Source organism: Triturus cristatus, chromosome 11 (assembly GCF_964204655.1).
Source record: "Triturus cristatus chromosome 11, aTriCri1.1, whole genome shotgun sequence".
NCBI classification, from domain to species: Eukaryota; Metazoa; Chordata; class Amphibia; order Caudata; family Salamandridae; genus Triturus; species Triturus cristatus.
In genome coordinates, this window is record NC_140594.1 from 153,512,465 (window position 1) to 153,538,122 (window position 25,658).

General features: G+C 45.6%; 2 protein-coding genes across 2 annotated transcripts in view; one reads left to right on the forward strand and one right to left on the reverse strand.

Moving 5' to 3' along the window:
* Positions 1 to 25,658, reverse strand: part of HIP1R (huntingtin interacting protein 1 related) — a 513,161-nt gene that overhangs the window by 31,549 nt on the left and 455,954 nt on the right. The window lies entirely within an intron of this gene.
* On the forward strand, positions 20,875 to 25,096 carry LOC146783784 (zinc finger MYM-type protein 1-like). The gene is made up of 2 exons (XM_085632952.1): positions 20,875 to 22,895; positions 25,018 to 25,096. The coding sequence occupies exon 1, from the start codon at positions 21,006 to 21,008 to the stop codon at positions 22,854 to 22,856; it is 1,851 nt and encodes a 616-aa protein (XP_085489078.1). The 5' UTR covers positions 20,875 to 21,005; the 3' UTR covers positions 22,857 to 22,895; positions 25,018 to 25,096.

Sequence of the window (25,658 nt, forward strand, 5' to 3'; positions counted from 1 at the left end):
CGCCAGCGACAAGGGGTTAGGCGCTGTACTCATGCAAGACCGAGGAAGAGGGGACATGGAGACAATCAGCTTCGCCTCCAGAGCACTGACGGAGACAGAAGGCAAGTACAGCGTCATCGAGAAGGAGATGTTAGCGGTAGTGTGGGCCATGACGAGGTTCCGGCAGTTCCTATGGGGTACCCGATTTCTGCTCAAGACGGACCACAAGCCGTTAGTGAAGGTATTAACATCGTGCGGGCACGCCAGCGCCACACCCCGGATATCGAAGATGTCCTTAAAACTGTTGGAATTCAGATACGATGTGGAGTACATCCCTGGAAACAAGAATCGAGTGGCGGACTACTTGAGTCGAGCGGCGGCCATGGAGCCGGGAGAAGAAGACCCGGCGGACAGAGGAGAGATGGTAGCTCTCATAGAGGACCAAGAGAAGATAATCAGCATACAAGAGTGGACTGAAGCCTATGAAGAAGATTCTGACCTTAAGGAAGTAAGAGCGCATATCACACAAGGGTGGCCTGATAAGAAAAAGGTGAGAACTAACCTCAAACCATTTTATGACGTGAAAGAAGAACTGACAGTAGGAGACAAGGGCATATTCATCTACCGGGGAGACAGAGTAATTCCCCCCACGAATCTCATCAACAAGCTGCTGGACTTATTACACGAAGGCCACCTTGGCATAGGGAAACTCAAGGCCAGATCGAAACAGAACTACTGGTGGCCAGGTATGGACGTAAGAGCAGAGAGGCATGTCAGAGAGTGTCCCCAATGTCAAGGGGCCGACAAAACATTGAGACCACTACGTCCAGCCCTTGGAAAATTTGACAATCCCTCAAACCCGTGGGAAGAGTTGTCAATAGACATTCTAGGACCGGTGCTGGATGACCAGAGCATACAGAAATACGTGTGTGTCCTCATCGACCGTTATTCCAAATGGCCAGAAATAAAAGTGAGCGAATCCATGGACACGGAGAACATCCTGGAGTTTCTATCGGAAACATTCACCCGAGAAGGAATTCCCAAGTCCATCTTAAGTGACAATGGACCACAGTTCACGTCGGAAAGATGGAAACAATTCATGGGGAGAAATGGCATCTCTGTAAAGCACACGGCCATATACCATCCGGCAGGCAACGGTCTGGTGGAGCGATTTAACAGAGTGGTGATGGGGGCCATACAAGCGGCCATCACCTGTAACAAAGACTGGAAGAAAGCGTTGGAGAACATGGTATGGGCCTACAGAATAACGCCCACAAGCACGGGGTACAGCCCGTTTCAAATATTGAGAGGACGTGAACCCTTCACGCACGACAACAGAATCTGGAAGGAGAAGGTGGTGACCAGCGAATGGTTTCCGGCGGTAGTAAGAGCAAACCTGGAGAGAGCACAAGCCATCTACACCAACAACTACAATAAGAGGAGGAATGTGAAGGACACTCATTTAGAGAGAGGAGAATGGGTGAGAGTAAAGCTGGCTACCCTACAAAGAAAGGGAGACAGCAAGTACAGCAAGCCGATGCAGGTTAAGGAAGTTTATGATCGAGCGGCCCTGCTCAGTGATGGGAACGTGTGGTCGCAGGACCGCATGGCCCGGTGCAACAAGATATTGAGATGGGAACAGTGGTGTCCGGAAGGTGAAGACATGGAAGACGTGGACGAAGAGAACAAGATGGGCGGAAGTGAAAAAATGGAAGAAGCAGGTGCAGGAGAGGAGCAAGAAGGCGAGTTAGGGGGTGAGACTCCAGTGGTAGAGATGGACAGGCCGAGAGGCAATATGAACAGCGAAGGAGCAATGAGTGGAGGAACAGAAATCGAGGAAACGCAGAGCCAAGGGGCTCGAGGGAACATTGGTAAGGTGACCAGGAGCGGAAGACAAGTTGTAAGGCCTTCCAGGTTCCAAGACTTTGAACTAAACTGCGAACTGTAAGTGACTGATCTTTGGTTTGGTAAAAGGGGGAGATATGTAGCGGTCTAGTTGTTGTCACGTCACGTTGACGTGACGCAGGCGGCCATGTTGGCGCCGGGGTGCGCGCGCAGGATTAGCGCGCCGAGCATCCCAGAGAGCAGAGTGCCGGCCGGCGCTCCTCGGTACAATTACAACTGTATGCTAAATAAATATAGCGGTAAATCTACAACGTGCCTCGAGTGGTTATTGAGCGACATCACACCAAGACCACCCTGAAAGATGGACTTCCGCTTGAATTCAAAGGGACTTGGAGGGTGAATAAAGCAGGTGACAGGTCTGGGCGGGCGCATGAACACTACAAGGAGACTGAACTTTAACTGAAGGACACTGGGGAGAAACAAACCAGTCCTGAAAACATACATAGGAGAGGCGCGTGATTACCGGCCTGAGCCTTACTGACCTTACAGTATTCCTGGATGTGGCAATCTTTATTGGGGCTCTTCAAGGACTCCCTCATTATCACCCTCCAGCAGTGTCTCATCCAGTGCTTAATTTGTAAAAATAAATAAATAAGTGCCAGGGCCTCGTCAAGAAGCCACGGAAGCTTGCAGCACGCATTGCCCCTCAAAGCACTGCTGATGACAATACCTATACAGCTACTAACCATCACAATCACACGTGTGAGGATTCAGACTATTCCAGGCCCCCAAAGCTAGAAGAATTACTTGGGCAGCAGATATTAGTAATGTGTAATGTATATTGAATGGAAAAACAACTCTTGTTTGCTCATCTCTAAATTTAGAGGAACAGTGACACAATGTGGCAGACTGTCATAAGTGCCAGTGTTGACAATTAAGTGCCGGTGCCGACCACTGGAAACCACCGACTCAAATTAAGCACTGCTCTCATTCCTCCTTAGTCCCTCCCACTGGCTCAAATTAAGCACTGCTCTCATCTCTCCTTAGCCCCTCCCACCGGCTCAAATTAAGTACTGCTCTCATCTCTCCTTTGCCCCTCTCACATGCATTTCATTTGTTTTAAAGCACCTCATAATATGTGTAAGATGTCAGAGCATTTTACATTACACACACACAGACAAATAATGTGTGTAAATCAGAGTATAGAAAATGTTACATAAGATAAAGGGCACTACAAGATGAACATGTTACTTACCTTCGGTAACGATATATCTTTAAGAAACATAGGTTAGTTATAGATTCCATACCTTGGAATTTCCCCCAGGCCTCAGACTGGATACGGAAAGTTTTTCATCAGCAGTACCCCCTGCGAGTTGGAAGGTGGCGTCGGTCGACTCTGCATCCGTCGTCGTGGTCGTCGGGATGACGTCGCGGTAGCTACATAGACGCCGCCCTCGTGCGCTGATGTTAGTTCTGTACACAACATTCCACGCCAGAAGCGCAGAGCCATGCAAGACACTGACCGCTGGTGCACAAAACTAGGGCCCTGAAAGGATGTCCTTAACCCTAGAAGTCAGTTCACAGAACGGGGAGGATGGGTGGGGCGGTATGGAATCTATAACTAACCTATGTTTCTTACAGATATATCATTACAGAAGGTAAGTTATTTGTTCATCTGAAAGAAACAGTTAGTTCTAGATTCCTTACCTTAGAGTAGATAACCCAATACCAACCCCGGAGGTGGGTCTGCAAACTATGTTCACACCAAAAAGTCCTGGAGAACAGAACAGCCAAAGAAGCCGTCTCGCCGGACTTGACTGTCCAGACAGTATTGTTTGGTGAATGTGTGCAATGATGTCTACGTAGCAGCCTGATGGATGTCATTAAGAGGGACTCCCTATCCCAAAGCAGTGGTAGCTGCCGTCGCCCTGGAGGAATGGGCACGCAGTCCCACTGGAGGCTCCTTCTTTGCCAAAGAGTAGCAAGCTTTGATGCACAAAACGACCCACCTGGAGATGGTCCGTTTGTTCATGGCCCGCCCTTTCTTAGCGCCCACGTACCTAACAAAGAGCTGGACGTCCACTCGGAATTGCTTTGTGCGATCCAGATAGGACAGCGCACGTTTTGGATCCACACGGAGCCGCTCTTCCTCTTTTGAAGGATGCAGAGGCAGGAAGAAGGTGGGCAAAGTGATGATTTGTCAAAATGAAGAAGCAACCCCACCCATGTGGGGTGTCTCCCTGGGCACTGGTCTGTAGCTGAGTTAGCTTATTTTGGTTATAAGTAAATATGTTACTCGTTTGCTTGCTTAATGTTCGAAATTGTTTTTATTTTCACGATCATATCCTCAATATTCCGGGAAGAACTTCATTTCCCAAAATGCAACATTGGTGTTTACTTCAAAGCATCGTGTTGTTCAGCGTTCCAATGCATTTCGGCGTATAGCCTTCGTCAGGGAACATCTAAAATGAAAATGTATCTATGTATAATAATACAAGAACGAATTACATGATGCACAGTTATAATCGCATACGGTTAAACAGAAAGGTGGTTGTGTTTGTGATGTAAACTATACGTTAACGGGTATATTTAGAGATGTGAAGTGTGGTTTAAATATGCGGGGCATATTAATGATGTTTATAGCGGTGTGATGTTCAAGGGAGAATTGCCGTCGTGCTTAAATATACAATAAAAACTCTAAAGTGCCCAACTTATATGGTGGCTTGCATTATCAAGGTTGTATCGGCGCTTAAAACCGGCGAGGTGAAGCAGTGGTTCTAAGTTACGATAACAGTCTAGAGTGCTGTCGTGCTTAAATGTTCAATGGAGACTCTAAAGTGCCCAACTTATACGATGGCTTGCGTTATCAAGGTTGTATCGGTGCTCGAAACCGGCGGGGTAAAGCGGTGGTTCCGAGTTACGATAACAGTCTAACGTGCCCAACTTATACGGATACTAGCTTTATCAAAGTCTTACCGCTGTTTGCAAACTGGCGTGTCTGTGCGTTGGAGAGTCTACCGTCGGTGAGGTGATGGCTTTGGGTTACCGCGTTGTGTGAAATTTAACGTGACTGACGTCCTTACGTGTGTTAACTAAGTGTAGAAAGAGGACTGTCCGGGTCTGTTGCGTGAATGGATAAAGAACGGATTGAAACAACATAAAAAAATAAAAAATATCAATTTTTTTTTTTTTAACGAGGATTCTCGATGTTAAACGTAACAACAGAGTGCTTAAGTGTGTATGGTGTGTGTGATATAATACATATGTTAGAGCTACGATGAGACATAGCGAATTTACAGCATGCTTTGTGTTCACAATTAATCAACGAGATCACGCTGGCCGTCCGAGATGGTACCCAAGGGCAGTCTTATGGGTGGATGAGCCAGGTTGAAGAGATGTCCATGTGCTTCGTATGGTTTAGAGATAGCATGAGAATTCCACCCTGTCATTCATCCCATGCGGTTGTAATGAGTTTAAGTGGTATATCCAAAAGTTTTCTCTTTGCAACAATGATCTGTGATTGTCTTTCCCTTCTTGTTTTTCCACTATCTCTAAGACGCAAGCTTTTAATTGGCTGTTGTGATGTTGAGCCTCCGTGAAATGATGAGCAACCATGGATTTCATTTGTTTAGTCCTGATGTTGCTTTTGTGTTCTTTCAGCCGGACTTTTAGTTTTCGCTCTGTTTGACCAACATAAGCTTTGCCACACGGACATTTCAGTAAGTATATTATGTTTGATGTGTCACATGTGGCTGTAACATGAAGTTTGATTTTGTGGCCTTTCATGGGATGCGTGATGTAAGTGCCCTTGATGATGTTGTGACAATTACTGCAATTTAAACAAGGAACAGTGCCTTTATGGGTAGCTTGGGATTTCTTCGTTGTTGGGTGTTTGATGAGTTCGCCTATGTTTTTACCACGGGTGCAAGCAAATATTGGTTCCTCGATGAAAATGTTTTTGAAATCCTGTTCCAATTGTAGTAGCGTCCAGTGTTTCTTGACAGATTTCTTCAGATGTTGACTCATGGTAGAGTATTTACTTACACATGTTATTCTTTCGGTCATGGTCTTGGATTGTGGCGAAAGTAGTTGTTGTCTGATGATTTGGCCAATGTGGAAAGAAGTAACCACCTTGGGAAGAAAGGAAGGTCTAGTTCTTAGGACTACTTTTTACGGATGGACAGCCAGAAAGGGAGGCTTGGAAGAAAGCTTGCAGCTCACTCACTCTGCGCGAAGGGGTGATGGCCACCAGAAAGGCAGTTTTTAAAGTCAGAACCCTGAGAGGATAGTTATGTAGCGGCTCAAAGGGAGCGAACATAAGATAGGTAAGCACCAAGTTCAAGTCCCACTGGAGCATTATGAAGGGAACAGGAGGAAAAAGCTGAGTAATGCCCTTAAGGAATCTATTTACAACAGGGGACTTGAAAAGAGAAGGCTGATCAGGAAGCCTAAGGCAGCCGCGGTGCGTCCATTGGGGCGTAGGGGCGTAGCCCCACCAGCCCTGCTGCTTGGACCCGCGGCTGCCCTACGGTTAAATAATTAAAGTAAATGATTTTTAAAACTTTTACTACTTACTTACTTGCGAGTGCAGCACCAAAATTATTCCGGCAGCACCCGACTTTATCGGGAGTGTGCAGGGGGGGGGGGGGGGGGCGGGCTGGCTGGTGATTGAATGATTGACAGGTCTTTGCCCCGCATGTATGCTTCGGGCAGCAACTTGCCCGAGCATGCGCACCCAGGCCGGCCCCATTAGCTAGCTAGTAGGGGGGGGTGTTGTAAATTGAAACAACGATGTGATTAAGCATTTACTAAAGACATTAATTCCCTTACTTTAGATCATGTTTTCTCTGTTATGTTGACCGAAGTTCGGACTCCATTTTGTATTGTCATGCTTCCACGTGTTCCCCACGAGAAGAGTCCAACCTCTGTGTTAGTTGCTCTTGTAATCTGCCTAGTAACAGTCTATAAATAGCTCCTTTGTCCATCTGGCGCATGCCCAGACTTGACCACATCTGTTATCACTTAACCCTGCTTGACCATGTTTTCGCGGGCTCAAGGAGTGTGTTAGCTCCGCCCACATATTGATTCAGTATCAAAAATGACCATAAATGGTAATGTTCTTCGGCCTCATGTTGTATCCACCCACTTATGAGCCCCTCTATTGTGTATAAAAGGGGACCATGTACGTAAGTTCTTTGTGCTACTCTATGCAATACTGAAGAGTGTTGTGTGGATTGTAGGACCACCCTTAAGGGTTAATAAATGCTGTCTTTGTACTTTGCAGTTTCCGTGCCAACTTCCTTATAGATTCCATTACAGGAGAGCGAACCCTTGTGTCCTGCGGGCCTAGCTGGGGCCTGTATTCATCAATTGGCGCCCGTCACGTGGGGCTCATCGGCGACTCGGATGCTCGAAGGACTGGTCGCGACGAAGGTGAGGAATTTGGCCAGGGACGTGATCACTGCCAGCGGCGTCTTAGCCCTGGCATCCCGAGGTTTTTTTCTTCCTTCCCTTCCGAGCTGACCGTCTGGGTGGCGCCGGTCCTCGACTGAGACCTCTTCTGTCGGTCCTGCCGTGAAAGCCGTTTGGGCGATTTTGGAGCTTGGCAGTTGGAATCTGGACTCTTGATTGGTAAGAACCGGTGTACGGTACTTGCTCCGAGTTTTTGAAGCCTGGTCCGGCTATTTGAGTTTGATTTGTGATGACTAGTCATATTTTGTATTTGTCTTTGTGAAAATATATGCGTTGCAACACATATAGGCAGGTAATGTGGAGAGATTTCTCCGGAACTGTGTAACCTTGAACGGCGCAACGATTAAGTGCCATTTTCTTTATAATATTGCATATTTTGCATTATTTCTGAGCATGCCTGCTTTTAGCGCACTCCGTAAGTGGTGTTGCTGCTTTGGAAACCGGTTGAACCTCGAGGAATCTGCTCCGGCTCCCCCAGAGGGGACTCCCAATAGGGATATGTATGTGAAGCATGGTCTTTCTTCCATAATGTACAGCACAGTATGGAGGAAATATACTAAAAAATATCCTGAGTTGCGATGGCCTTTGTATGGATCGTTTGATATACGTAAGATTGAGTATGTGGAACAGTGTATGTGTAAACGGCGTGCTCGGCAGGATATGTTTGAGTGTGTGCGGTTGTGGGTGAAGGAAGTGCGTGAGCGAGAGAAGCGTGAGAAAGCGCTGTTTGATAAAGAACAACGGAAGAATGATCATGTGCGAGCACAGGAAGCGAGGCGTCGGGAGGACAAAGACCAAACGGAGAGGCAAGAGAAAGAGCGTAGGCTGCAAGTCTCGGGTCAATATGCTGTTCGGCAGCCACTTTATCCTGTCCTTAATAATCTCGATGATGATTTTTATTTACTAGATCGCTCTCCGCCCCCTTATGTGGGCGCATCTGCTCCGAGGCCACAAGATTCTGACCCGGTTCCGGGTAAGGTAGATACGCGGTCCATGCTGTCGGCTGAGCAAATGGCTGAGCTTCGGCAAGTTTCCTTCCGTGCACTTAAGGGCAAGGTGTCCCTGGATGAATTGTTCCATACTTGGGGGCCGTGGCAGGAGAGAGAGAAATTGTATTTTTTGGGTCACTTTGCTGATGAAGTGACTGCTGCTTACCGGAAATACTCCAGTGTTTTTGAGCCTGATGATGTGACATTGGATGCTAAAGCATTGCATAATGGTGTTTTCTCTCCCCCTAAGGCTCCTGACACGGCTCGGCGGCTGTTCGCTTTGCGGGACGCGGTGCTGGCCCTTAAAGGAAAAGCGCGCCAACAAGCAGGGGAGGTGAAGCAGTCGGATCCGTGTACAGCAGAAGGCCACTCATCCACCTCCCAGTCAGATAAGGATGGCATAGTGCATGTTAAACCAATGCGAGAGGCGGCGCCTTTGTATGTTCCTCCTAAAGGAGCGGGGACTAGCTCGGACATTACCTCCGCCGATGCTAAAGGATATTTTGTGTATAATTGGGTTTATACTCCTTGGCATAGAGCTGATGTTATGGCCTTAAAGAATGCGTTGCCTGATCCCCGCAAGAATCCAGCGGCCTTCTACGAAGAAGTCGAGGGGGCCTTGAATTCTTGCGTTATGACCTTAGCAGATATAGACCTGTTCTTTGGCCTTATTCTACCACCGGATATGTGGCGATCTGTCCGAAAGGTAGATGATATAGTTGCCTTTAAGGCTCGGTGGTCTGACCTTGAGGATGAGGATAGGGAACGGAAGCCCGCACAGAAACCACCCCAGAGTATCTTAGACCTCCCTGCTGCTATTCTGACTAAGTTGAAGACAATTATCCCCCCTAAAAAGATTGACTGGAATATGTTAGCTTCATGTAAACAGAAAGTTGACGAGTCAGTTGCGGACTTCTTTACGCGTTTTGAGGAGACGTTTCATGATTTTAGTGGCCAGTCGCTTACTGAGGATACGGGTCGCCACCTTTTCGCGGATAAATATGTAGCTAATCTGCTGCCGGCAGTTGCGGCCCGTTTAAAAGCGAGTGAAAGTTCTTGGTCTTCCGCAACACCGACGGCCCTCCTGACTATCGCCCAGTATTATGAGCGTCAGGAGCAAGAAGCAAAGGGCCAGAAGGAAAAGAAATCGAAAGATTTAAAAACAAAGGTGATGTTGGCACAAGTATATGGCCCGCCCCGACGGGGTAGTAATAGAGGTAGGGGAGGATCTTATGGTCCTCCCTCGGGCCGCTCTGATTTGAATAGGAACCAATGTGCGTATTGTAAGCAATCGGGTCATTGGGCTAGGGACTGCCCGGTGTTGCATGCTTCGCGTCAGGGGCATACTCAGGGTGGCCCGCGAGGTAGAGGGGGTTTCTCGAACTTTAGAGGGAATTCTAACGAACAGGCTCGTTTTGACTCTGCTGGGCAGCACCGAGATAGATCAAATGTTTTCGATCGCCAGCATCAGTATCAAGTGTCGGGGATTGACCGATCGGGGTACCATGACTCTCAGCATGCATAGGAATGCGTTGGATGGGGGGTTAGAATCAGTTGAGGTGCCGGTCGATCAGAAGGGTCCTTATGTATCGGCTGAGGTTTTGGGCTCTACTGATCAGTTCCTAGTGGATACAGGAGCGACACGTAGTGCGCTGTCTAAGCAATTGGTTCCGGGGGCTCCCCCATCCGGCTTAATGGTCACATCGGTAGGGTTTGACGGTACACTCTCCCGAAGCCCTCTTTCGCAGCCCCTCATGTTTAAGGTTGATTCTTTTTCTGCACCCTGTCCGTTTCTGCTTGCCCCGTACACACCGGACAACATTATGGGCCTTGATATGTTAAAGCATTTTAGGGCTACGATCCGCTGCTCCCCTGCTGGTGTGCGGGTAATATTGAATGACAATTACCCCCGGTCTGAACGGATGTGTGCGATGTCAGAGGATGCGCTGTTAGCTACCCTCCCTCGTGCTTTGTGGGCAACTTCGGATACCGATGTGGGACAAATGGTGATTCCACCGGTCCACATTAGTGTCCAGGAGGGGGCAGTGTTACCACGCCTCCCACAGTACCGTATTTCCCAGGAGGGCGAGGAGGCTCTCATACAGATAGTGCAGGATTTGATTGCGGTAGGGGTAGTGGAGGAAGTCCCCTACAACATTTGTAACAGTCCGATTCTTCCCATACTGAAAAAGGATACGGATGCCAGAGTTTATCGATTTATAATTGATTTGAGAGAAGTAAACAAGATCGTGATACCTCAGTACCCAGTGGTTTCCGATATCACGACGTTGCTTACTTTGGTCCCGCCTACGGCGACTATGTTCTCAGTGATCGATTTGAAGAATGCCTTCTTTTCCATTCCCATTCACCCTGATAGCCGATATCTTTTTGGGTTTACATTAAATAATAGATCCTATCGTTTTTGTAGGATCCCCCAGGGCTACACAGAAAGCCCTAGCATTTACAGTCAGGCTTTGAAAAGACAATTGGATTCCTTTGTTCTGCTCGAGGGGGTCGCCCTCATTCAATATGTCGATGACATCTTGCTGGCGGCTGACACCCTGGAGTTGTGTGAAAAAAGTACGTTATCCTTACTTTCCTTTTTAGCATCCCACAATCATAAGGTATCTAGGAAGAAATTGCAATTCTGTAGACCAAAGGTGACTTATTTGGGTCACCTTTTGTCTAAGGAGGGACGTGCACTCACACCGGATCGTATCCAAGTAATTTTGGACACACCGAGACCGTCCACGCAGAAGGATGTGCGTGCATTTTTGGGTCTTGTTTCTTTTTGTAGACAGTGGATATTGGGGTTTTCACACATAGCTAAGCCATTGTTAGCCCTCTTGACAAAGGACACGCCTATCCCAATCCCTTGGTCAGATGAGTGTGATACTGCTTTTCAGCAACTACGACAGGCCCTTTGTTCAGCACCAGTGTTAGGGACCCCTGATTATGCAAAACCCTTTTCGTTGTATGTGCATGAGAAAGATGGATGTGCATTGTCAGTTTTAGTGCAGATGCACGGCGACAAGCAGCGCCCTTGTGCATACTTTTTGGCTGTACTTGATCCTGTCGCCCGAGCATTACCAGGGTGTTTTCGCTCGGTTGCGGCGACAGCTGTGTCAATACGCCAAAGTGAGGGAATTGTGTTATCTCATAAGTTGTTGGTATTAGTCCCCCATGCTGTCGATGCCCTGCTTAATCAAACAAAGACGCAGCATTTGACCAGTGCCCGCTTAACGGGATATGAGTTGACGCTTTTGGCTCCTCATATTACGTTGAAAAGGTGCGTAACGTTAAACCCGGCAACATTGTTGCCATACCCCGAAACCCAGCCTGAGGCGCGGAAAGCACATGATTGTATTCTCGTGACTGAGGAACAAACAAAGGGTCGTATTGATCTCCAGGATACGCCCTTTCCAGATGTAGATGGAGAACTGTGGGTGGACGGATCATGTCTGAAGCTACCAGATGGTACGACTTCAGCAGCGTATGCAATTACCACGTTGCAAACGATAGTGGAGACTGCACGCATACCACAGAAATCAGCTCAAGCAGCGGAACTGATAGCATTAACAATAGCATGTGAGCTCAGTACAGGATTATGTGTGAATGTTTATACAGATAGCCGCTATGCCTTCGGAGTAGCGCATGACTTCGGCCTACTCTGGAAGGAGAGAGGGTTTTTAACGTCACATGGAGTACAGATAATGCATGGAGAGTTAGTTCACAATCTTTTAACTGCATTGACATACCCAAAGAAAATTGCCATCGTTAAGTGTAGCGCCCATAGGAAAGTAGTTGACAAAGTTGGAGAAGGGAATGCGTTAGCAGATCGAGTAGCACGGGAGACTGCGATGCAGCCCGGTGCTACTGCCATGTATGTGGTAAAGTCACAGGTGGAAAGATGGCGTGATGCGAAGGAGGAAGTGCGGGAAATGCAAAGGACCGCTTCTGACAAAGAGAGGGAACAATGGGCTAGTGAGGGAGAGCTGGATGATGAGGGCTGCTGGAGAAATAAGCAGATGGATAGATGGAAATTACCCACGGCTTTTGTACAACCTATGGTTCAGATGGCACATGGGCTAGCACATGTTGGAGCTTCCGCAATTGTGAAATTGCTTACCCAAGTCTGGGAGCATCCAGAGATTGCTAGCACGGCAAAGAGGGTGGTGCAGACTTGTATGATCTGCTTGAGGTATAACCCAGGAAAGGGTACTCGAACTCCAGCAGGAGGATTTGTGACACCTACGCACCCTTCGAGGTTTTGCAGATGGATTACATCCAGCTTGAGCGCTGTAACAATTTGAAGTATGTTCTAGTAGTGGTTTGCGCCTTCAGTAAATGGGTTGAAGCGTACCCTACGAAAGACAATACTGCAATGACTACTGCGAAGCTGCTGCTGAAAGAGTTCTTCCCTCGATATGGCGTCTGTAGACTTCTGTGGAGTGATAATGGGCCTCACTTTGTAGCGGATGTTATAAAGTACGTCTTGAAGGGCCTGGGCATCACCCAGAAGTTACACGCGGTATTCCACCCTCAGTCTGCAGGACTAGTCGAGAAGTATAATGGTACACTGAAGCTCAAGATCGCTAAAATTCAAGCTTCGACGTCTTTGACTTGGCCAGATGCTCTACCGCTGGCGTTATTGTCAATTAGATCGGTACCACACTCTCGAACTGGCCTTACACCGTATGAGATTGTCTTTGGCCGCCCAATGAATATTTGGGGTCCACCAAAACCTAAAACTGTGTATGATGTACCTTGTGTAATGATGAACGATTATCTGGCACAGTTAACGGATAACTTGGTTTCTATTCATCAACAGGTCCGAGAGGCGCTCCCTGATCGGTCCACCGGTGAAGGACATGGTCTCCGACCTGGTGACCACGTGATGGTAAAAATCTTTGACAGAACAAACAGCTTGGAACCGAGATGGGTGGGTCCTGAGCAGGTCCTCCTCGCAACGAGGACGGCTGTGCGAGTCTCCAACAGAAAGAATTGGATCCATTCCCTGCACTGTAGGAAGGTGCCGCCCGGATTGGTGGAACCTGCCGTGTTGACCGATCAACGAGAAATCTTGGCTGCAGAGACAGGCCGTGCTGCGGAGCCAAACGCCACTGAGGAGCTCTTTCCGGACCACGCGACTCCTGGAGGAAGGCGATATCATCTTCGACCAAGGAAGTGAGTTCTCCAGTACCGGGACATACTGTCAGAACGGCCCTTGGGTTAGTGAAACGGAGAGCCGATGAGGCAAGGGGGGGGGGGGATCAGCCCTGCATTAGTGTAGCGACACCCGTCTTGGCCCGCTGGTGAAGAAATCGACCGCTGCTCAAGGGGAAGAGTTCTGACAGACTTTCAGTTTCAGGAAGATATTGTTTTATTTTTTATTTTTTGACATGGAGAAAAAGAAAATCCTTTGTGCATTAGGGTTCATGTTGACAGTAGCCATTGTTGGGATAACCACATGGTTTGTGGAGGATGTAACTCCCGCTCGGAAAATACTTGTGTTGACAACTCCGGTGCCTGAGGAGCACTACTTTTATACATTACCGTATCAAGAGTTGAAGCATCGACAGTCTTATTTGAATAATACTTTCATCCAGATGCTGCATCATACCCACGTTGCTACGAACGCTACGAACTGTTGGATATGTGGGATGATGCCAGCCCATCAGAAGAAAGGAGGAACGCCATTTATACCACTTCCTTTCTCTCATAATGGCTCTTGTAGAGCATGGTACACTTTGCTTTTTGCCACTCGGAAACCGACAGTGGGACGATTGCTCTTCAGACTCAATAAAGAATGCCACCAAGATAAAAATGGGTATCCGCAAGCGAATGGGACAATTTGGGAGTGGGAAGAGTACCGACCAGACAATGAATCCATTCCCTACATCTTCACGAACACAAGAGACACTGTGGGAAAGGACAAATTTGTGATTCAAGTAGCACAAGCTCAAGCGGACCTGTGTGTCCAGAGTGTGGGTTTTATTCCTGTTGGTGTTAGTGATTGTATTACTGTTTTGAACATTGATGGGTTGAATAGTACCTTTTTAGCCTCCCATAATACGTACTTTGTATGTGGAAATAAAGGTTATTACCGTCTGCCGGCTGGGTGGTCTGGGGTATGCTATGTATCCTTTCTATTACCTCCTGTATTCCTAGCACCCGCATCGTATCATAAGGATCTGAAATTATTGAATAATGTGACTGTAAATAGGTATAAACGTACTTTATCAATTGATGATGTAGATCAGACTGATACCAGTCTGCAGCAGTATATTGATTTTAACTTAGGACTGTTTTTCTTTGTTGGAGCTGCCCTGAACAGTAGGAAGATCCGAAGATTAACAAGAGTGGTAGAGGCTGTGACAAATCAGACTGCTGCTGCTCTTGGAAATCTTACGGAGGAATTGCAAATTACTAGAATCGTTGCATTGCAGAATCGTATGGTATTAGACGTTATGCTAGCTGATAGAGGAGGAGCATGTAAAATTATTGGAAGTAGCTGTTGTGTGTTTATCCCTGATCATACGCCATCAGTTTATAATGCCATCAATAAACTACATAAAATTGCAGCTGAAATCCATACAGAAAACGGCACTTGGTCCTTTTCTGGATGGTTTTGGGCATTAATTACTGCCTGGGGATGGAAAGTTTTAACTGGTCTCTGTATTATTGTAGCAGTTCTGTTTTCGTGCTGTATCTGTGTTCAATGTGGTCCCTTGCTCTGCTCCTTATGCGTATCATTCTGTATCCCCGATAAGAAAGCTATTGCCAATGTCACTTATCAGAAATGTTTAGCTAAGGAAGTAGAAGAAATGATGATAATCGATATATATGATGATTATCCTAACAAACCGGATGTCTTCAGTAAATGCTGAAAGGGTCGTCTGTTGTAAATTGAAACAACGATGTGATTAAGCATTTACTAAAGACATTAATTCCCTTACTTTAGATCATGTTTTCTCTGTTATGTTGACCGAAGTTCGGACTCCATTTTGTATTGTCATGCTTCCACGTGTTCCCCACGAGAAGAGTCCAACCTCTGTGTTAGTTGCTCTTGTAATCTGCCTAGTAACAGTCTATAAATAGCTCCTTTGTCCATCTGGCGCATGCCCAGACTTGACCACATCTGTTATCACTTAACCCTGCTTGACCATGTTTTCGCGGGCTCAAGGAGTGTGTTAGCTCCGCCCACATATTGATTCAGTATCAAAAATGACCATAAATGGTAATGTTCTTCGGCCTCATGTTGTATCCACCCACTTATGAGCCCCTCTATTGTGTATAAAAGGGGACCATGTACGTAAGTTCTTTGTGCTACTCTATGCAATACTGAAGAGTGTTGTGTGGATTGTAGGACCACCCTTAAGGGTTAATAAATGCTGTCTTTGTACTTTGCAGTTTCCGTGCCAACTTCCTTATAGATTCCATTACAGGAGAGCGAACCCTTGTGTCCTGCGGGCCTAGCTGGGGCCTGTATTCATCAGGGGGGTGCAGGACCTGCTGGCGGCAGCGCTGGCAGCAAAAGGGCGACAGGGCGAGCAGTCACTGTGCCCTCCAAGCCAATCCTGGCGCTGCATGCAGCGCCAGTATTGGCCGGTCACCGCGCAGCACAGCAGGGGCAATCCATATTGGATGCCGAGCGTGGGTGGTTCAGCCGCCCTGCACAATGGCCAATCACTGTCTCTGACTTAATGTAGTCATGCAGTGATTGGCCATTTTGCAGCGCGCGGCGCTGCAGCAGTGTCGTAAGGCTTAAGCGTGCGTCACTCGGATCCAGTAACGGTTCACTTCACTCGCGTGACACTGACGTCGCCTGAGCCTCGTGGTCGTGGACTCACTGCGTGGGAATTATCGAGGACTTCAGCTTATATAAAGGTAGGTCAGCGTGTATTAAGTTGTTACAGTGCAGTGCATGAGTTTTATGGAGGAGTACCGTCCAAAAGCATATTATAAAGTAGGTAATGCTTCCTCAGCTAGCAGGCATAACAGTACAGAACAGGTGAAATAGGTCAGAGGTTAGCAAGTGAGACAGGATTTATCTGTGTGGAGGGAATAGGACCTGGAAGGCTCGTATTCTGAGTAGAAATACAACCTCACAGGAAATAAGTAGATAGTGTGAAGCCACCGTTTGCATGGGACAGCCGCCCGCGGGACTTAAGAGTAATAAAAAAGACTCGATTACAAATTAACAGGAAACCAGTAAAGTTCCTGTCCCAGTCCCCATCAATGCAGCTCGAGCTCGGGAGTGCCAGAGAGAATGTGTGCGGGCTGAGGGCACGGGACGGAAAGCAGGGGCTCCTGTTGAACCTGTTCAGCTAAGCATTCTCGTGTAAGCAGTGAATGGGTGTCACTTAACTTCCCACTCTCAGGGGTGGTAGGTGCTGCCAGGTTCAGTCCATTTGAAAGGGCTCGGGTTGCGCCTCATTTGCATAGCGTTTTTTGACACTGGAAAGCAAGGGCAAGAGAGGCGGGAAAGTGGGGAATTCAGTTCCCGTATTTCCAGAGAGACTCGCCAGGCTCTCTAGAACAACTGGGGAAGCCAACACAGGTATGTGTGTGTGTGTATAAGGCCCCCTCCTTCGTGCTGTTCAATGGATTAACCTATGCTTGCGGCTGGCTCAATAGTATCGACAGAGGGTACATTTACATCAGCGTTGACTCTTTCTACTACATCCAGAAAGGCTTTGTGTTTGAGTATCTGTGATTGCATATGACAGCTACAATAACACCGAAAGGGCTGAGACCATCTTGTAACGGTAAATGAAAAAAACATGACGGCTGAATCATGCGTACTGTAATTTAAAATGTTACAAGCTGCTGCGTTTATGAGTTCTCGTCTTCACTGGAAAAGAAATCAATTCCACGGTCATAGGTACTGAATGATCACAAAGAAACTATGGCTCCTTGCTGGAAGAGAACACTCCTTTAAAGGACAGTGCGTTGGCATCTTCGAGCATTTGCGTTAGTATATAACTCCAAACAATTATCTGCCAACATGGTGGGCTCACCTAATGGGGTGGTCGACAAAAAACAAGCAGCGCATCTCGAAGTGGGTGGGACACCTTCAGAAAACCATTAACGTTCCCCTGAAATGCCCCGAGGGTGCCAGACATGTTTTTTTGGTCACAGATGATAGTTTGCTAAGTGTGTTCAGGACGTTGCTGCCCACTGCCAGTATGTTCTACATAAATTATCTCATACCGTTGTAATTAATGTTGATTACAGGGTGCTTTAAAAAATACTCATTTATCTGGGCAGACATGTGCTAGTCATTTGTTAAATGTATTGAATCTCTTTGTTTACATTTAAAAGAAATCAAATAAGCCAAGAGCGGTATTTTAATTATTGCCAGTTCCATTTTCTGCTTGACATACTACCCAGCTTCTATTGATGTTGTAATAAAACGTGAACATTTCGGGAAGACCGCTGACTGAGGCCATACAGAGACTCGGGGTGGTTCCCTTCACCTGTCGGCCATCTGTTGTGATGTAGCCCAGCACACGGCTGACTAAAATGTGTCTTTTCAGCTCTAGGCGTAGGTTCTCAGAGTGAGACCTGCACAAAAGGGCTGCCATAGGACTAAGTGGCAAAGAAAGATGGGGGCCAGTAATTGCATTGTAATGCAGATACATGGGGGGGGGGGGGGGGGGGGACACGCGTGATCAGGTGTTGACGAATTCTACGGGTATGTGTTAGCTGAAACGGGACCAAAGACACACTTGTCAAACTGCTTTCTAGATTACTCATTATGAACCTGGACAACAAACGACGTGCACACCCTTCAGCTAATAATTACATTTCTATATAGCTTAACACCGAGCGCTTCTACCTTTCATCAGAAGCGTTTATTGCGGAATGTTGTGATCGTCAGCTTCATTAGGAAAGCATTTAACAATCACAGGAGATGATTTTTATAAACCTGCTGTGCCTGTTCTGCTGACTGGGGGATAGCACTATCACAGCACAATTAAGTTTCAAATGGGCTTTGAGCACCGATGGCTAATATAATTCAGCCCCGGCAGTAGACTGTTGCATTATAGAATCATTTATCATTTGAGCGGGAATTCTGACAGTGCTCAAATGTTGAGGCCTCGATTAAACTGTCTGCTCTAACATAGTCTTCTGGAAACAAGTGCACTCTTCTCCAGGCGATGTCTGAGGGAGAAGTTAAGACAAAAACAATTGGGCGCTGCAGAAGTTTAATCAATGTATTAAATGAGCCCTGTGCAGGGAGATATTTTTCTTATATAGTATATGTCTATCATAGCTGTCACCAGTGACAGTGCAAATGCCTGCCTACTTTATAGCAAATACATCGCCACTTTTTGTTCCTGAGCCTAGCGCCATATATGAATATAAATCTGCAGTCCAATGCAGCCAGCGGTCTGTTTTCCCACCTGAAATAATTTATATTCAGAAGAGCACATGCCGGACTGATTTCCTGCTAACATTACAAAGTGGTTGTGTTATTTCATATTGCTGAAATTTGTATTACTCCTTTCTACATAAGAGAAGTCTTTTGATCTGCATTTATTAAGGAGAAAGAGATGCACAGGCTTAACGCAATCTGACATAAATGCTGCAATATGTTCATTTTCTCCCACTACAAATTCAATCCATTCATATTCAGAATCCTTTATCTAATAGCGTTTATTAGATTGTTTTGGCTACAGCTGCAAAGCAATATATCACTGAAAAATAATAGGTTTGTCTTTTGCAGGTGATGATGATGTGATTTGCTTTAGCTACACTAGCATGAAATCTGGGCTATTTATTAATAAAAGTCTCTGTTAGATGAACTAACCTGCCTGCAGTTCAGAGAACAAACAAATACTGTTTCTTGTGTTTGTAAGATTCACTTCTGGGTTACACCGAGCTTCATAGAACTAAATTCTTTCGCAAGGGCGATTCTCTCTGGGTATGGGCATGTTTAACAACTGCAATATATTTAGGAATATGCATCTAAATACAAAACACAGATTCCAGTCCACAAAGGCACATAGCCGGACTTAAATGTGTGTTGGTCCAGCTGTCTTAAGCACAGACCTCCGCACACGCTGTTTTCAGTGGCGGCCAGGGTTTGAGGGTATTATAGGGTTGTCATGATATCACACACACAATAGGACCCAAGTCACTTATTAGCTTTCTTTGCGTGGTTATCAGACATCTTGCCTGTGTTTGTCTTTCACCGTGGTCTTCAAGCACTGCAATGAGGTGAATTTGTTTTCCTCTGATTGGCAATCCTGCTCAGAGGCATTTACCAGATGTGCTCTTGGTTTGTGTCCAGTTGTTTCACAACTTTCTTGGTCGGGTGACTGAGTGCTTCTTGATTTTTCGTCACTTTTTATGTGTTTTATGTGTTTTGAAAACAAACCTGAAAGCGGTGAGTAAATAAGCACTTTGTACTTGTAGTCCTTGCTTACGACAAGCAAGTCTGGCAGTAAACGAGGCGCAGTTACTGTCAGCCTTGGTTCTCGTAAGCAACGACGAAAAGTAGAAAAGTGCGTGTTTACAACCACTTGCAAGTTTTTACAACACATACATAAAATACATGCCCGATCCGATGTCTCGGGTCTACTTCGCTATATAAAACAAATAGAAACATCAGTTGTTGACCTATATATGTAGGAGCGTTGGCAGTCTGCCAGACTAGTATGTTTGTGGTCCCACCGTCCCAGTAGTGAACTAGCAGCAGGCGGCAGCGCAGAAGCTTAATGTGCCTGCTGCAAAGAACATATATACCTGATGCAGATCACAAAATGCATATGATGTAAATAGGTCAGTGAGGCACTGCTTTTGTCAGAGATCCTTTTGATACTTGCAGTTTCTAAGTTAAAATCCTAACCTACAACGGACTCTCAGAGAGCTAATAACTGTCATCTAAGAGCTGGATACAAACTGCAAGGAAAAATTGGAGCGTTATGTTTTTTCCCCACAGTCTTTGTTTCATTACCCTACTGTTTCAAAAATAAATTGTTATCTTTTCATTTTCAGCACCTGACAACCTGAAACATTACCGCATTTTGGGGCAATTTTCCAGCAAACAACAAGAGGACCCCAACCTCCTTTGCTGCTCTCTCACCCGACCCCGGCTACAACCCAGCAAACACCAGTGTTAAAGGTAAGGCAACTGATGCTATATATTTTTTTACATCGTAGTTGGAGCTATGCATGTCATGTGGTCACTCTCAAGGCCCTCAAGCAGTGTCTTTCAGTGCCTCCAGCAACCACTATGGCACAGAGAGGCAGGAGGCAGTACGGCTCTATTTTTAGCAGTCATTTGAGATGTTTTAGGATATTGCACAAGATATATGTATAATGTATTTATACTGAAATTTGATATTATTGCACTGCACCTTATACGTTGTACTTTGATTATTGACAGGTTTCTTTAATATATATATATATATTGGTAAGGCCAGCAACACCCGACACCCCATCATGAATACAGTACAAGAGCTGATTACAAAGTCATTCCAGTCACGGCCACTTGAACAAAAACTGAAGTTAAAACAATTGGGACCTCATCAGCCTGAAATAAACCTACAGCAAACTACCAAGGACAGAGGAAAAATGTCAAAACGTACATTCTCAAATGCCTGGTACACAAAAGCTGATTGGCTTACAGGCTGCCCTATACGCAATTCTCTGTTCTGCTTCCCCTGCTTGCTGTTTGGCGGTGACTTTTCTTGGACACGGCAAGGAATGGTCGACCTGAAGCACATCGCTGAAAAAATAAAGAAGCATGCGCTCACAAGAAATCATCTGGAAAACCTGACAAGACTGGGAATGTTGGGGGAAGACGCACCAATTGAGCAGCAGATAAATGATGCGTATCGCAAATCCATTCAAAAACACAATGAAGCTGTGGATAAGAACAGACAAAATCTATCCAAGATCATTGATTGCATTCGTTTCTGTGGTGCTTTCGAACTGGCATTGCGAGGCCATGATGAATCGGAAACTTCCTCAAAACCTGGGATCTTCCGAGGCCTAGTGGATTTAATGTCAACCATAGACCAGGATTTGGAAAGACATTTAGCACATGCTACAGTCTTTAAGGGCACCTCTAATACAATACAAAATGAACTCCTTGACTGTATGCTCGAAATTATAAGAAGCCATATTGTGCAAGAGTTGCGAAACACAGACTTTGTGGCTATTCAGGCTGATGACACCACTGATGTGTCCACTCAAACACAGTCCGTGTTAGTGTTTCGGTACCTTGACAGTGACAGAAACATTGTGGAAAGATTTTATGGCTTCACGCATTTAAGTGACTCTAGTGCAGCAACCATCACTGAAGCAATACTGTGTCAACTGGACTTAATTTTCCCGGACCTGCCTCAAAAACAAAAACTTATCGCACAAAGCTATGACGGTGCATCCGTAATGAGTGGGAGCCTTAGTGGAGTTCAGAAGAGAATTCGAGATGTGTACCCTAATGCTCATTTTGTGCACTGTTACGCCCACCAACTCAATCTTATTATGCAACAGGCGGTATCAAAGATCAGAGAGACACGAGTTTTCTTTCAGGATATCGGAGGCATAGCAGCATTCTTCACACGTTCCCCCAAAAGAACAGAAGCCCTTCATGAGATTGTGGACAAAAGCGTACCAAGGGGATCCTCAACTCGTTGGAACTTTCACATTCGTACAGTCAACTTAATCTTTGAACAGAGGGAGGGCCTTGAGAAATGTTTTGTCGCCATAGCATCCAGAGCAGACTTTGATCACACAAGTCAGAATGAAGCCCATGGCTTTATTAGAACACTACAAGACAAAGAGTTTCAGTTCTTACTGTTTTTATTTCATGACATAATGATTCCTGTTGATGTGTTATACGATCAGTTGCAAAGAAAAGACCTAGATACTGTCTCTGTGAAAGCCAATACATCTGCATTTGTACAACAGATTATGAAAGTGAGAGATGGGGTTGAAGATTTAGAGAGCAAACTGCCGGAGCATTCTGTTTTTGCAAACCGCAGACAAAACATCACCTCTCTGGTTCGAATTGGAAAGGAGATATGTGACATTGTAATTGTGCAGGCGAAAGAACGATTTTCGTTCTCAAAACATTTGGTGAGTGCGACTTTATTGCAAAGTAAAGAGTTTGCACAATATGATGAATCCTTCCCTGAGCGTGCTCTGAATCAGGCTGTGGAAGCATATCCTATGCTCAAAAAAGAGCAGCTGAGAACTGAGTTAACTGTACTCTACGGAATGCCTGTGTACCGGAAGGCCACAAGCGCCTTGACTTTGCTGAGTTTAATTCATAAACTGCATATGGAAAACTCACTTACAGAGACAGTGACTTTACTAAAAATTGTGATTACGACTCCAATGACAACAGTAGAAGCTGAACGATGTTTTTCAGCCTTAAAGCGCATAAAGACATTCCTCAGGAACACCATGCTAGAGGAAAGACTAAATGCTTTGGCGATGCTATCTGTAGAGAGCAAGCTAGTCCAAAAGATACCGGACTTCAACATGAAAGTAATTGACAAGTTTGCTACACTGAAAGAGAGACGTGCGGATTTCATCTACAAAAAGTGAATGCTGCTACTTGTTTGAATACAAAAAATTCTGATTGAGGTAAGAAATGCATTGTTATCTCTGTTTTTAAAAGTTTTGTAGTGTTTGTTCTATTTGGAGACTACACAGATTTGCTCACCTTTGTTCACTGGCCGGACCTGTCTCCCGCAGGGTGAACGATTCTTTGCTTGTGTTGCCTATCAAACCTTTCCCCTTGGCAAATTGCGAAAACCTTTATACCAGTGGTTCCCAAACTGTTTACTCCTGAGGACCCCAATTGAGTCACCACTGGAAGCCGGGGACCCCCAAGCAATTTGTATGACTTAAATTTCAAACATTAAAACAGTAATTCGAAAACAATAAACACACGTGTGCACACAAAACGGATACTCGAATTACTAAGGATTTTAGTATTTTATATTGAAAGAATTTGCAAAAAACAGGAGGGTTAGCGCTGCATCTCCATGACTAACTTTTAAATGGTTGGTTTTATTTCGCAGTATGAGACTCCTGCCAGGGCCAGACTGGAAACCCAAAGCAGCCCTGGCAAATGTTTTCAGACCAGTCCCCATACAGTGCACACCTAGTGCAGTGAGTGCGCCTGACCACTACAAAGGGGGCTTTGGGAGGCTCTCCCCCCAAGACAATTTAGGAAACAATGGTGCAGTCTACAACAAATTTATCATTATATATTGAATTGTATCAGCTTTTAAAGAGTAGTAAATGATGACCTTACTATGCACCAGGATATGACAATCTTTGTTGGGGTTATTCAATGATTCCCATATTATCCTCCTCCAACAGTGCCTCTCATCTCTCCATAGCCCCTCTGTCACATGTATTTAATTTGTTTTATAACATCTCTCATACCATTGAAGGATGTCAGAGCACCTTAAATCACACACATATAGGGGCAGATTTACAAGCCCCTTGCGCCACAGGTGCGTCACAAAAAGTGATGCACCGGTGACGCATTTTAGTGCCCCATATTTCCAAGGCAGGAAAAGCAACCCTGCGTGACTTTTCATGGTCTTGTAAATATGGCCCAATTGCACACAGCACTTTACGTGAAAGGGACGTTCCATGAGTGTTGCTGTGGGTGTTCCCACGCATAACCCATGGAACCAGACACATTTCCAGATTTGCGAGGAATCGTAAATCTGGAAATGTGTCTGAATGCTACGCCACCCCAGGGGAGGCGTAGGGAGGGGCAACTTGGAGAAATGTATTAATTTCTCCTCTTTCTATGCATGTTGCATTCTGCAGCACGCATAGAAACAGGATATTACCTCTGGTGATTGTTTATGTACAGGAAGGTGTCCCTTCCTGCACATAAACAATCAGTAAAACAATGACGTTTTGCAAGTTCTATGTGTGCTAATGCAGCACACTTAGAAGTTGAAAAACGCCATTTCTGATTGTTTATGTGCAGGAAGGAACCCTTCCTGCATGTAAACAATCTCCCCACGACACAGGCATCCTTGCACCATGGTGCAAATGTGCCTGTGCAGGCGCATGGCAGCAGTTTGTGCGCCAGCACAGGGGGAAGCAAAGAGATGCAACATATTGTTGTAAATATGTCGCATCCCTGTGCTTCGAAAGTGACTCAGTGCGGCGCAGCCAAATGGCTTGCGACACACACAGTCAATTTCCTTGCAAATCTGCCCCATGGAGACAATGATTCATACGTGTAAATCAGTGTATAGAAAATGTTACATAAGGCAAATGCGACTACAGGGTGTAGGATTCACATGTTATTCATACTGGTAGGCATTTTTAAAGAGTGCTTGGTCTGGAGAAGCACAAACTCAGGATTCAGAACATAACAGTGGTTAGCATTGACTTTAACAATAAAAATGTATTGCCACCCAAATAAACCTTTTTAGCAGGATTAGGATAATGAAAGACTGAAACAAACATATGTTTCTAACTTGTATCATGCAGCTTGCAAGCAGCTCTTTGATGACAGTTTATAGGTCACTGTGCTATATTACTATTGTCACTTATGAACTGCACAGTAACAAAAGAATCTGTGACTAAAGCAGTAACCCACTAACCTAGGCACATAAAAAATGTTTTTCAAAATGCATGGTACACGTTCTTTGCAGTAGGCAAATTAACCCTCTGTGCTACATTAGATAAGTCAAAGCTGCCACTTGACACAACTCTCATCTCTCTCCAGCAGGTACATTAATCACCGACGTAATCTTGACACTTTTATTGTTGCTGGAAAACTGCTGATTCTACAAGGAACTTTTTTGTGCTTTTAAAATTACTGCCTGAGGACCCCCTTGGAATGTGTCACGGACCCCTGGGGGTCCGCGGACCACAGTTTGGGAAACACTGCTTTATACCATTTATATTTGGGGTACTTGCGTGGACCTATGTGAAGTGTGTGTACAAAGTTCAGCTCAACCAGAATCACGGTAACAGCGCATTGCGCTGCCTCTTTTATATTCAGTATATTGTAAGACTGTTTTTCTTCCCCCGCCTTTCCTTGTTTTGTTTCCCTGTTTTCCCCTTGCTTGCCATTCGTTACTCTAGAGTCTAATATTCAGTATGTTGTCAGACTGTTTTTCTTCCCCCGCCTTTCCTTGTTTTGTTTCCCTGTTTTCCCCTTGCGTGCCATTCGTTACTCTAGAGTCTAATAGAGTCGGAAGGCCGTAGGGGAAGACTGTGGACTTTTCTTCAAGTTCCTGACGCTCCTGCGGAACGAGCCTGGCAACCATTACACTGCTGTGCAACTTCTTCTACTCTTAGAGCTGAGATTTCCATGAGTCTTATAGTCTGAATTCAGCACCTGAGCATAATGGGACAGAATGT